Raw genomic sequence first — 14,561 nt, forward strand, 5'->3', positions numbered from 1 at the left:
TGATGGGAAACTTTTATCTTGTGACTGGGCTTTAGGTATGAGACATTCAATAACACGATTTACCCTCCATGCCCTTGCAATCATCGAGGCATCATTGAAGGTTGTGATATTCCGTTAGGGGTGTACAATCCTAGAAATCGGGCATCTACATTTGAGCCCTCTTGGTTTGTAGGGCCGATTTCGAGCTAGTTTTGGGGATCGAGAATGTTTTGTAGGTGGAGAATTCTAACTACTCGTCGTTTAGAACGGTAACGTTTACGGTGATAAGCGGTGTTTTGGTGCGAGATCTGCTCGAAGTAAGGCATAATCGGATAGAGGAGGCCTTCTTGGTGTATGAGGAGTATGAGGAAACAGATTCTTTTTCATAATGATGATAAAGATGACACTTGATACGTGATACAGTGGGTCCCTCCTACCACAGCGGAAAGGAAATTGATAGGCCTACATGGTATAGCATGTTTGGTGAACCAATATGAAAATAGGAGTGCATATTCATATTCATTTCATATTTTGTTTCAAACGTACGGATGTAAATATTTTTTTTATTTGATCCTTCCAGGCTGTCGGCGTTTATTTTTTGCTTGTATCGATTTCAGATCAATTGTCAGTATGGTGTAAAGAAGGGGATTGAGGGACGAGTTGATCGGTAAGAAAAGTACCGCCAGCCAAGCCGCCACCTGATTCGGTATTTCTACACGAAATACAACACAGACCTGAACGATAATTAACGGCAGCCAGCAAAATAAATTACAGAGATTTATCACCAAACTCCTGCGTGCTAAAACTAGTTCTGTAGGGTCGATTCTACCAGAACCATAGCGACTTCCGGATACGAGTCTATACATCTGTGCGTACGTCGCCATTATGGTAGCCAGTAAGACTGAGTTGAACACTGCAAAAATAGCGAATGAATAGTGCCAGGCTTTGACATCAATGGAAATAAGATTCATAGGTAAACAAACTCCGGTAGTACCGTAAAAGTTTGCGCCAAAGTAAGAAAACGGCACAAGAGGTAATAATACTATGACACTCAGGATAATCCAGCACGTACAACAAATAATGGATACTTTTCGTTGAGATACAACGTGGCTACTAGAAAATGGATTAACGATATTTGAGTATCTATGATGCGTAATGATGACCAGAAAAGTCAATGAGCCTTCACATGAAATAAACACCAGGATCCCAGCGAGGCGACATAGTGAACTGTCCGTCCATGTTTCTGAATGGAGAAAATAGAATCCTTTATAAATGTAATCGGCTCCAGCGATCAAAAACAAATATATAGACATCATGAAATCACACACCGCAACATTGATGATCAGGATGTCAGATGATGGATTTGACCTGTGTGAAGAGGACAAACGAATCGAATGGATGCGAAGAAAAATGACAATTCCGTTGGCGAAAAAACTAAATGAAGCGATGACCCAGATGATCGTTCTAAGCACTGTATTACCCATCAAATCAGAACAGGAGGAAAATGGATCACTTTCAGGGAGGCATTGATCAACACTCGGAGCCATGCAGCAGAATTTAAAAGCATCCGACTGTAGGGAGATCAATGACGTCAGATTGTCGAAAAGATTTCTGTCAACCGAAATAACTTTGGAATTGTTGGTTACATCAAGAATTTCAAGCGTAGTTAACCCAAAAAATGCATATCTTGAAATGTGATTGATTTTGTTGCTGCTGATATTTAACGACTGTAATGCGGATAAACCCATAAACGCATATTCAGTCAGTATCAGTAAAGAAATACCGTGAAGGTCCAGAACATGAACTGATTTCAAACCCGAAAAACTTCCTTGTTCTAAGTATCTCAATGGATTTCTAGTTACATATAGCTCTTTTAAGCTATACAAACCGGTGAATGTATGTGCCGATAAAGATGTAATGTTGTTGTATGTCAGGTCTAATGTGTGTAGATTATGCAAGCTAGAGAAGGAGTTGGGTAAAATGTAAGATAATGCATTAAATGAAATGTTGAGAGTTCGGAGGTATTGCAGTGAAAGGAAGGTTGACGAGTTCATACGAATTCTGTTATTTGGCAATATCAGAACTCGAGTGGATGTGGCGAAAAGACCAGTTATATCTGTTAAACGCGCCTTATCACAATTGATAATATAACCTTGACATTTACACTGTTTAGGGCACGTGAGGTCACAGAAAGCCTCGTCATCAATTGTATGCTTGCAATTTACAACGCCATTACAAACTTCAGATTGTGGAATACATCGACTTTCCTGGCCACATTTAAACATTCCTGGACATGAAAATGTGTCACAGCTTCTTTCATCTTCCGAATTAGGACAATCCGATTGACCATCGCACACCTGTCTGATTGGTATACAGTACGATGCCGGACATTTGACAGTACCAGCTGGACATTCAAATTCTTCGCAGTTCAGAACATGTTCAAGATTTCTACAAACTGGGTAACCATTTATCATTCTTTCTAAGATACACCTGTGTCGTCTAGAATAACAATGGGGAGAATTGAAAGAACATCTCTGTTCATCAGATCCCGTGCACAGATTTGTGAAATTAGTTTTGCACTGGTTCTCACTATTGCATTGAATTTTAGGATTTACTATGACATTAGTTGCTACTAATTCATCTTCTTCGAGGACTCCACTGCAATCCACGACACCATCCTGATACAACCGAGAACTGATACAATCTCCGCTGTTACACACGAACCCCTGACACATTTCAGCCGTGCATCCTTTCTCATCGGAATTATCTTTACAGTCAATAACCCCGTCACATCGTTTATACCGACCAACACATTGACCACTTTTACATGGAAATTGGTCAGGCAAACACGGCGGATGGAAACAGAAGTTTTCATCAGAACCATCCACGCAATCTGGGATGAAATCACAAAAACCGCTGATTGAAACATTTACCTGACCGCATCGAAACTGGCTGTGTAAATTTATACCCACACAATTCAGTTCATCTTCACCGTGCCGACAGTCGTTTCTGGTGTCACATACGCGATGGTCGCTGATACATCTTTGGTCGTTGCATTTAAACTGCCATGATCTACAACTATTTACATAAGTTAAATCTTCACCAGTTACATTGCATGTACACAAAACAGAATACGCTTTATCTGTTGCACCATCAAACTGTTTCACTATCCATTTGACTGTTTGAATATACGTAATATCATCTCTAGTGATTATTGGGCTTATAACTTGCAGTCTGTCGTTAGAACTTATCGTTAATATAGAGCTATATTGGTGTTGATAGTGAAATGTGTTTATAAGGTTTAAAATTTCTTTTTCGGTGTAATTGGTTATCTTGCTAATTTCACCACGGATGTCATGACACATTTCTGACGCAGTTTCCATATCTAAACTGCGACGGTTTCCCCAGTTTGTCAATATTTGATGACATTGTTTGTTTACGCTTACCCAGCCGATCTTACAGTTCATGTTATTCAAACCAGCAGTAGTATCAAAGGCGTGTCCTGGTATAAAATATGTTTCGTTATTAGTTGAATTCAATTTTGTATATTTTGCGTTTGCTTCGGCATTCACAGTTGAACTATTTTTCCACGTATTTTCGACATCCATTCTTTCAAATTCACAAATAAAACTCATGAGTTCCTCTTCGATCATGCAGGGAAATCGAACCCAGTTCGCTGATCCTCGTGGATTATTCAGCAGCATAGCTGTACAAGGCATATTGACGTCATTTATCGGCTGTCTTCTTCGAGGAGATATCAATCCTTGAATAATTACTGGTATCGTGTTGTTATATGTAGGTTTAAACCACTCTGTGTAGCTCAGCGGTTTCCCATCAGTCCACGTGTATCCAGTGTTTGGCTAGAAATTAGAAATGCTAGCTAGAATCTAAATAACGAAAATCTAACATGAATCCAGTTTTGAGTTTACCTGAAGCGTTAATCCAATCATCACTACAAGCGCCTTCTGGGAATATGCCTCGAAGATAAGTTCGGTAGAGAACAATCGTTTGATAGCAATCATTTCCTTTTCTGAGTTGATACTTAGTAAATGTCCCGCATACTTCTGGTTACAGTATTTCTCAGCATTATCCCAATTTAGACGTTCATCCCTTATGTATTTTATACAAGAAATTCCCGAATCCAGAAATCCCAATTTACAGACGTTTGCAAACTGGTTTACTGGTGACGGTTGTTCTAGTGTGAACAGTATTTGAAATCTGGGAATTTGATTTTTCATCTCAAACCATAGGGGGCTGTCAATAAGACTATAGAATACAAGTCCAGGGGTGGCGTAATTGCCGCACAATCTGAGTTCATACACCATCACTCTGTTCTTATTCTTCTCTATTATCTGTATGAAATTAACGGGATCTCGGTCTTCTCCAGATAATTGGAGGCATGGTGTCGTTAGCATATATTTGATAACATATCTGTAATAAGCGATATTCTTACGTTTCGTATCTCGGACGAAATTGAAAAATAGTTTTGTTGACTGAGGGCGTGCAGACGCTGGGAAATTGGGTGATTGCATAATACCGCATTGATCATTTATTTTGACCCACATAGGTAACCCTATTAACGCTAGCACACTCTTGTCAACTTTTTTCATACGTTGACATTTACGTCTTAGTCTCACTATCAATGGATACCTGAAGAATAAACCCGCGTATCGTGTTTTAACATTATTCAATACGAGACTTCCATTGAGGAACTGACTACTTGAACTTATATACATATTGCATGATCTGTGAGATAATTCTTCCGGAAAACATCGGTCAATTTCATATTCGTATTCTGATAATACATAAATGTTTCTCAAAGGAAGGCGTCGGTTTTCAGGTGTAATCACGACGCACTGTGACGTCATATTAATCTGTCGTTCCCTTTTCCGTAAAACATAACTGTCACAGTCGGCTGGTCGAAATCCGAGCCCAAATGACTTATCGACTTTTAACTGACCCTCCCAGTTATAAGCGTACGCTACTACAGTAACCGGTCCACCAGATGTAACCAGGCTGACGACGTTACGGTCGTACGTCCATGAACTAGGACAATACGGACCGTAGCGTCTAGCTGTAAAATCACCACCATCATATATGTAAAATCCAGCTCGCTCGCACTTCTCTGATGATACTGTCAGCTCGAAATTACGTTCATGAATATCGACTTTCCATTCGAACAGCAATATATTGACGCGATATGTGAATGCTGTCTTCTTTGATAACAGGAACATCCAGGTCGACGGCAAGAGCCAGTTATATATCTATAAAATAGATCTATTTCTGTATGATCAATATTGAATATCAGTGTCAATATAAGTATGATCAATAACAAATTTCTGTATGTTCATTAGTTGCATCAGTTCTCTGCTAATGCAAAAAGATAATCGTCATCATATGATATGATATTTGTTTCTCCTTGGTTCAATATTATGAAACGAATCGTGGAAGGAACCATAGAGGAGCCTTCAGGCTGGATTTATGAGACATAGACCGCTGGGCCCAGGGGATAACAAGTCCAAAAAATACATCGCTCTACAATAATACATGATCAAATAAATCTTTAGTGAAAAGAAGGAAAAGCATAAGCTAGCAACTAACTTAATCATACTAATTTTGGGTTCAAGCCATGTTTTAATGCTCAATATATCTAGATTATGGATTATGAAATCTTTTACTCACCCGACGTTTTGTAATTTTTAAATCAACCTTCGAAAGTGGTTCCGTTTTGAAATATATTCCTATTTGAGACGTTGTAACTTTTTCCGCCAGTAAGATGCACAGTATAACGAGAAATCCACTGGATTTTACTTCCAGTGATTCGAGGTAGTTGTAGCTGACTAGGATATCAGTTCCAACAATCGTTAACCCATCCAGTTTATACACACCAATGACCTCACCAGATGTGACGAGATCACGTGTCCAGTTGAAGACGACGTACTGTAACACCTGCACTGTGATAGACCAGCAGTGCAAGCGTTTCGATTGAGTTATTACGTGTAGACTCTTGTCATCAGGAATGAGCACCCCCGATTCGTCATCATAGATATGAATCGACGGATTCGATATGTTCCAATCTGATATCTTATATATCTGGACTAGTAGCTCTGAATTAAATTGCAGCTGCCAATAGTTTAAGAGAGAGATGACGGCTTTATTTGTTTTAGTGTAAAATGACGAGGGCGGATGTCCAGTTTGTTGACGAATAAAACCTATAGGTCCACCGCTGCTGTTCCATCCGTCATAAATTTCAACAGCTGTCATTGGTGGAACAATCGGTTTTAATCGGAAGCTGACTTTTTCGAATGTCAATTTCATAGCAAAACCATCCGACATTCCGATCCATTCCAAAAACAACTTACATCGTCGTAAATTCATCGCGAATTTGTATCCTGTCGATGTTTGTAATTTAATTATGCGAAAACTGCTTTTGCTACAGCGATGACTTAATTTCAATCGACTTCTTTCAATGCGATACACGATAAATACCCGACTTCCACGTGCACCATCGACATTGCTCCTAAACGTTAACGAGATCGAATCGTTTCGGCGGATATCATGGTTTCCATCACCACAGAAGCTACTATCAGACTGATCGACGCGGAGGAAGTTATCCTTACAGAATACTGACGGCTCGATGAAGTGGTGTACTTGAAGGTGAAATGATACAGGTAAAGAGCTGTTGATGAACCATTGGCATTCAACACCACGCAATAACGAAGGATAATTCGGTGAAGTGATGTATCCAGAGGTTGGATCGAGGGGGTACCACGTATTGTTACACGCTGACCTTACCGTCACAGCCGATTCTTCGATAGAGTCCGTCCGATCAGCGCGCGAGACGTTGTAATAGACGGCCAGCGACGCGATAAATAGCGCTGTCAGTCGCTTTTCCATACCGGAACAATGTCGATGTAAGGAAATGAAGAAACTGTTCAAGACTCGCGTTCAATATCAAACTATCATCAAATTTGGGTTTCGTGTCCCCGCGCAGCATCAGTCTCATCCCAAATGACAAGAGAGATAATTCAACGACATTTCCACTCGACGGTTGAGTTGAGTTGAATAACATTATTAGCCGTAAGTGATCTCATACCTGATCATTACTTTTCGATTCATTAATCAGGGAAAGTAACGAGCTTCTCATGTTATCATTTTCAGTTTCATGTTTACACATCGTCATATCCACATCCAATTATATTTTCAGATATTTTATTTGTATCATATTCGTTTTTTTCTGGTATCGTTCATATGACATTTTAATGTTCGCAATATAGTGCCACGTGTACATCTGCGATAACCTACATCAACTATACCCCTACGGATGAGTATGCTTTACGGTCAGCTGGCTTCTTACGCATGGGTATGGCAAATGCAAATCATACCATGTAATTGCAATCAAAAATTGTATTTCGTTTCCGCCGGCGAAACCATTTTTTCAAATGTTGCATTTGAGGTCACGAGAGAATGGTATTACCTAGTGAACAATTGGGTTCGTAAATGATGAGAGATACTGTGATACGAAACTACGCATTTCATCGACACTCATCTTCGTATAACGGCCTGAATTGGTAACATTATAAGTTTGGCTTGTTAAATGAAGTTTTTCGCTATATTTTCTAAGCATTTTTTACTTTTATAGATTCAACTAGCGAGTCTTCTTACTCCAACTACAGTTTTCGTAATTGATTTTAACATTTTCGACCATAAATTAAACAATGAGAGGTGATTTGAAATCTATAAATGCTGAATTTCAATATAAGCGCTGGTCAGTTATGTTAGAAAACTGACTCCTGAATAGCATAACACAAAACACTCAAATAAGATGCGACCCATTTCCCCAAACAAAGTCTTCATGGTCTTCATGCAGACAAAATTTAGTTTTGAGTGATTCGATTAGTGAATAATAAGATAATACTGCATTTGAAATATATTTTGCACATGAATTATGAATAGTTTTTTCATATGTTCATATACGTATACTGAAAATCCGCTGCTGCGGTAGGATGCAAATAATTCCTAATATTACTTATAGCGACAACACATTGATTTGGGAACGAGCGTCAATTTACAGTGAATGGTTGACGTTTTATTAAACTAAGACACCCAATATGGATTGCACGCGGAAAACTAGATTTACTCAATTCGCTAGTGCTTTATTTTACTAAATTTCAAATTCATGCAAAAGATAGCTTGTTTCTCCTCAGTTTCATTTTCCGCGCGCGCCAAATAAAGTTCTTCGATAAAAAGTAAAAATGAAAATTTGCATCCCGAAATACAGAAATCCGTTTTCGTTTCTTTGAAAAAAGTAGAACACTCCCGCAATCCCGATAAACAACCTGATTACACTTTTTTATGTTTTTATCCCACGGTCGATACGCAATTGTTACTCTGACAGTTTCGGTATCGAGGTGCTCTAAATCCCGATTCACGAATGTACGGTTGTGGACGACTAAATTTCCCCATTTGAAAATAAGAAATAGTCGCCTTCGTCACCTTTGAAATTTGAAATTAGCCTTTTTATTTTTCTCTTTTTTATAAAAAAGGGAGGTAAAAATAAATACCTGCCACTCTCGTCACTTTTTCAAAAATGGGCTGATAATTAGGCCGTATTTATATTTTTGTAAAGGATACGGACGTTCGCTACATTTCTTATTGATAGCCGGGAAAGTTTTATCTGCAGTGTCGAATATCTTATAATGGTCAGTGCTTGTATAGGTATGCATTCATCCGTCTCATCGAATGCTAGCGCAATGTGTAATGTATTAGGAAAATTTTTACTTGCAATTTTAGTGATTCTGGGCAATATTAATGAAGCAAGCTAGCCTTATTCAACAAGTCTTTGATTACGGTTCCTCTTTTATTTAAATGTGTTCCAGTAATTAATATTTACTTCGTCTAGTGGTGATTGATAAATTCAACAGTAAGATAAAAACCCACTATGTACAAATTAAAAGAATTTCAAATCGAGTATTCATTTATTCAAAACCTGACGATGATCTCCAGGACCCAGTTCCACAGTTGTGAGTTAGAATTAACGCTCAGTTTAAGTTAGTTCATTTTCAATCTATTTGTAGTAACTTGTTTTATACCCGATGTCCCGAAAATGTTCGTAATCAATAAACTTATTTCCTCATCTGAAAATAAGATTCAGAGTAGAGTTAATATATTGTAATATCATTACTGGGACTGAAATAGTATTAACGACCAAATGATGTCCACAAGATGACTTCTTGAGTATATTCTTTAAAGCAGTCCGTAATTTGTTAAACATCATTTCATCATCAACTAAATTCACATTACATTATTATACATTCAGACTCAATTTAAACCCACACCTCTCACAGCCCTTTATCCATCCTCTGAATTCCACCCACAAAGTATCATTATCACCCTCTTCAATAGCGTTTAGTCTGCTGAAACCTTTTAACTGCCATCATTGGTCGACGTAATGCAGTAATGAGCCCAACAGTATCAGTGATTCACGTGTTCATTGGAGAAACGGCTTGAAATATTTTTCGTCCTGAGAACGGGGTGGCCGCTGAGCTGGAAAACCTAGAAAAACTCAGACAATTTGACACATTTTACCAAAAACCTGGGAAAATTCGGGGAATTCAGATGATATAATTGACCAAACGTTTCTTAATCAATTTTTGAATCAATAGAAAATGAATGAATTTTAAACCTCGAAATTTCGTGGGGACGATGTGTTAAATCACATGGAAAACTCAGGGGATTTGTAAAATGGTCGGAAAGTGGGTCCAACTTGAAGAAAATTTTCTTAGTCCCTTGATATGATATGATATTTATTTCAATCGTATATAAATGTTACAAATATCATCATTTTATGGTGGCTGATTAGGGCAATAGCGTAAAATTCCTGGTATGTAAATTAGGGCGCCAGAACGCCAGAACGCCAAACCGAAAAATACGTCCAATTTTCTCTGAAAGTTCGTTTTGGCGCGCCAAAACAAAGAATATTCCGTTTTGGCGCCCCCGCCAAAACAACGAAAAACGTCCAATTTTCTCTGAAAGTTCGTTTTGGCGCGCCAAAACGAAGAAAATTCCGTTTTGGCGCCCCCGCCAAAACGAACTTTCGTTTTGGCGCCCACCATTCAGTCGTCGTTCTTTATAAGGACTTCCTTATTAGGCAGCAGTTTAATAGGCGTTACATAAGTATTCATCACCATTGCATCGGTTATAATTGCAGCTTATACTCGAGTGTGATCGATGCCTCGTAGCGAAACTCTACAATACCATATACAATACTCTATTCTTTTTTTTTGCACTAAACATCGCGGCGCGTTGTGCCTTCATCGCTGTTGGGCAAAAGATGATGACTAAATTCAACCAATACAGTTAAGATGATAAAAAGACTATCCTGTTCGATCGTGAAGATATATGAACGACTATATGTTTGAACTAACCATGAATCAAATAACCGGGTTCATATTTTACTCCTTGATTGCTTAAAAACTCCTCTAGATTGAAGAAATAATTTCTGGATTCCCGGCGGGGAACTGTACGACTACATCAGCGGCAAGAAAGTGCTCGACGAGACGGACGCGCGCAAGCTTTACCGGCAGATCGTCTCGGCCGTTCATCACTGTCACAAAGCTGGCATCGTTCACCGCGATTTGAAACTCGAAAATATCGTCCTCGACGAGAATAACAACGCGAAGGTAGAGATTTGATTTTCAGTGACTTAGATGCCTGCATATCGCTACACTCAGCCACGGCCCTCTGCCACACTAGATCGGGTGAACAGGTGCATGCCCAGGTTTGCCACACAAAATCAGGCACCTGTTTCATAATTCGCGAGGCAAATTTCGTGGATGAACTATAAATGGAAAAACCCCAGGCTAAAATAAAATAGGATTACTGATTGGCTTATGATGGCATCCCTGTTTCGCTCGCGGCAGGTATGGCGGGTTTGTGAGGGACACCAAATCAAGACAAATCAAACGAAATCGACCAATCAAATAAATAACAGGGTAAATCCCTATTTCAAGATAAAAAGAATAATGGCATCATCTTAGTTGGACATGTACCTGCGCACGGGGGATAGTGAGGCAGGGGTTAGTGCCGTGGCTGAGTGTAGCGATGCCATCAGGTTCGAATCCCAGCCGGGGGAGGATGTCGCGCAGCCTTTTTGTTACGGACATTGTAATGAAGTATGTCAGGGCTTGGCTGAATAGACCTGGACAAACTCACGGACTTAATGAAAATCTAGAAAAGGGAATTTGAGAGATTTTGCAAAAAACCTGGAAAAATCGCGGAATTTGGATGTGCAATTGACACGAAAAATTAATAGATTGTTACATTGTAAACACCAAGAAATTTCTCCACTCACCTGCCACAGAATTACTCGGGGAATTCTGTGTCATGACATGGAAAAATCAGGGAATTCGTAAATGGGCGCCAAGTGGTCACCCAGTTGAACATAAATGAATTGAGCTGTTCTTCATTTGCTTTGATACTTGCTTTTCCTATAGAACTTATGTTTGTGTAACCCGTTCAGTGGAGGTTTCCGCTAATTTAATTCTCACTTAATTCGTCCGTAGAAGTCGCGTACAGCTATTTCAATTTACTGAATATATGTTCGCAAATCGGAGTAAATTGTCTCGAATTGATATTCAACACGCTGTCAACAATTTCATAGTTTCATCTCTAACAAATAACGAATGAATTATACTTCATTTGGAACGTGAATGTGTCCATTCATTTGCAAACTAAACCGATGATATGAGTCGAGAGTCAGTCGGTCGGAACGCGAGATGTTGAAACCATCATGAATACTGCCGACGTAACGCCGATTTTCGTTATCAGGCCTTACAACTACACCCTTTTTTTTGCATTGAATAACAGATCGGTCGTCTACCGCACGACATTATTGGTCGTCCTGACGATCGTGTTCCTGTTGGGAGCATTCGGCAATTCGGCGACCTTCCTGATCATGATCAGCCGGCGATTCCGGCGTTTATCGTACGCCAACTATCTGATCGCGTTGTCGGTGAGTGATTTCGTCGTCTGTCTCAATGCTACGCTGATGCCCGTTTTACAGTTCGCGATCGTGCGTCTGAGCGACGCGCGTTATTTCGTGATCAACTCGCCGATCGGTTGCGGGATCAACGAGTTTTTCATGGCGTCGATGAGCGCGTGCAGTTCGTGGTTGTTGGTAGCGATATCGCTAGAACGCGCGGCGGTCGTGCTCTTCCCGTTCGCGTCGCGTCTGCTATGCACGCCGCGTTTCGCCCGATGCGCCGTCGTTTGTATTTTCGTATTCAACGCGTTTGCTATCGGCGGTTACCCGGGATTGACGGTGAAGTTTTCCGACCATTTTTTCGGATGTTACTACCAGATCTACGACGAATCGGTATATTATATATCGTACGTCGTGTACGTTTACATCGTACCGTTAGTTTTGATAATGACGTCGAATTCGGTTATAATCGTTCGGTTATTCACCGGTTCGAAAATGGTCGCGTGCGATCGCAAAACGACGAAATCGAAACGCACGACGGTGATGCTCGTGACGGTTTCGATCGCGTTTGCGATATTCATATTTCCGTCGTCTTTCGCAGCGTTTCTGCCGAATTCGACGGAGAATCTGGAGTTCATTTTCGACATGTTTACTCATTTCCTGATGTTTAACTATGTCGTGAATTTCTACGTGTATCTTTTGCTGGGACGAGAAATTCGCGAATATTTCTGCTCGAAAATAAGCTGTAGAAATTCAGTGAAAAACGAGTAGCCATTGATTTAAAGTTTCAAGTTTTAACTTATTACCTCTATGTAACTCTAATCAGGGGTGGATCCAGAGGCCGATTTTGATTGTTTTGGCACATCCCAAAAGGGCACTTTGATGTCCAGAAAGGCAAAATTTTGTATACTCCCGCACTGAGGGGCCAGGTTTGAAGAATTTTTTACATCCCAAAAAGGCATTTTGATATCCATGAAGTATTCCTGGACTGATATGCACCAAGTATCTTTGTAGAGAAAATAAAAAAGGGCACTTAAAAAGATATTGTTGGACTTGTACAAGTCTCGTCAGTCCCCCTGGCTCCACCCCTGCTAATAGTTTATAAAGTTTCTATTTATAATTCATATATGTATAATGTTCACGTTGAACAATGATAATTGAAATAATTGAATGAATTATGGAATTTGGTTTTCCGTGGACTGGTTACGCTGTCATCAATCATGGTTACACCAGTAAATTGAATACACAATACAAACTTATTCATATTCTTCCATACCTAATTTTATCTAATTCTTCCTATGATATCGTTGAATTGCCCTCTACTGGTTGACCTTATTCCATAAACTCATCCAGTAAACATGGATGAAAATCTAAAAGAAATATGTGACGATAAAATTGAAAAACTAATGTATGTTTCCCTGAACGATAGATAAGCCTCAGCACTGACTCAAAATTTTGGAACATATACTTGTTACAATGATTTTTATGTAAATTGATGGCTGCTATGTGTGGTTTAAGGGCTTCTGTGTGAGTCGATGTGTACTGCTGGCATTTCAAAATAACAATTATATACAATTGTGAATTTTGGAATTCATTTTATATGAATATTTTCTTATTGAATAATTTTCCTAATCTTTTTGATTACGAATTCTGAATGGATGTGCACTATGTCATCAATATCGGGGCTCTACGGAATCAACAGTCGACTTGATGTGGTTGTTGTTGTACTTTCAGATAGCTGATTTCGGTTTATCGAATGAATTCAACGATAAAGACATGTTGAAAACGTACTGCGGGAGTCCTCTTTGCGCTTCGCCCGAGAGTCAACGGACTGCCGTACAACGGACCGGAGGTACGCTGGTGTAATCAAAATTAACGGTCGAAACGTGTATCCCTTTTCAGTGCTGACTAATTGATACCCGAAAGTGCTGGAGATAATTTGAAAATATTAAAACGTTCCAACCCAGTGTGTTAAATAACGGGCATACCGCTTAGTGGGTCTTCACCACAGCGCGGTGTATCATCAGTTACTAAAATTTCACAATTTTTGACGGTGCTGCCATCTTTCAGAGATAGTATAATGTATCTACACCGTGGTACGGTGTATCGTTAGTTACTTATATCTAACTATGTTTGACAGGTGATGCCATTTTATAATTGAGAATAACTAAGTACTTATAGCATCACTGTATAAAGAGGTTTCCAGTTTCTAGGCGCCATTTTGTGGCGGTCCCTTAAGGTCCCCATTGTTGCGATGATTTGCGCTCATTTTTAAAACATAAGTTTAGATTGATATCATATAGTTCTGCATTTTAAAGGAAATGAAATGCAGAGATTTGCTGGCGTTTCTTGGAATTTTTGAACGCAACAATTGAGAATAGTGACGATGTGAAACCAAGGACCGCATATCTTAACCGTGCGTAAAAGAAATCGCAATTTTTATAAATTTTGGAATATCTAAGTATCTCTTGAAGCTATATTTCCTTTTTTTCACAGAGGTTAAAGAGGGTTATTTGCAGTTTAAGCCTGCGTTAAAATCTTTTGATTATCTTTCCTGACGACTGATCTGTACCCGCTTGAGTTTGAGATTACGCACAAA

General features: G+C 39.3%; 1 protein-coding gene across 1 annotated transcript; it reads left to right on the plus strand.

Annotated features, from left to right (window-relative positions):
* The first annotated feature begins 11,770 nt into the window (after nucleotides 1-11,770).
* On the plus strand, nucleotides 11,771-13,828 carry LOC141902175 (uncharacterized). Its single transcript, XM_074789815.1, has 2 exons — nucleotides 11,771-12,640; nucleotides 13,697-13,828. The coding sequence occupies exons 1-2, from the start codon at nucleotides 11,771-11,773 to the stop codon at nucleotides 13,826-13,828; spliced, it is 1,002 nt and encodes a 333-aa protein (XP_074645916.1).
* Nucleotides 13,829-14,561: the final 733 nt, after the last annotated feature.

The sequence above is a fragment of the Tubulanus polymorphus genome, chromosome 3, assembly GCF_964204645.1.
Source record: "Tubulanus polymorphus chromosome 3, tnTubPoly1.2, whole genome shotgun sequence".
Lineage (NCBI taxonomy): Eukaryota > Metazoa > Nemertea > Palaeonemertea > Tubulaniformes > Tubulanidae > Tubulanus > Tubulanus polymorphus.

What these genes read in the sequence shown, in the direction of transcription:
- LOC141902175 (XM_074789815.1), top strand. Translation starts at nt 11,771, where the DNA reads ATGAATACTGCCGACGTAACGCCGATTTTCGTTATCAGGCCTTACAAC. An exon ending in TCCTGATGTTTAACTATGTC is followed by an intron (nt 12,641 to 13,696) that starts GTGAATTTCTAC and finishes TTGTACTTTCAG; the next exon opens with ATAGCTGATTTCGGTTTATC.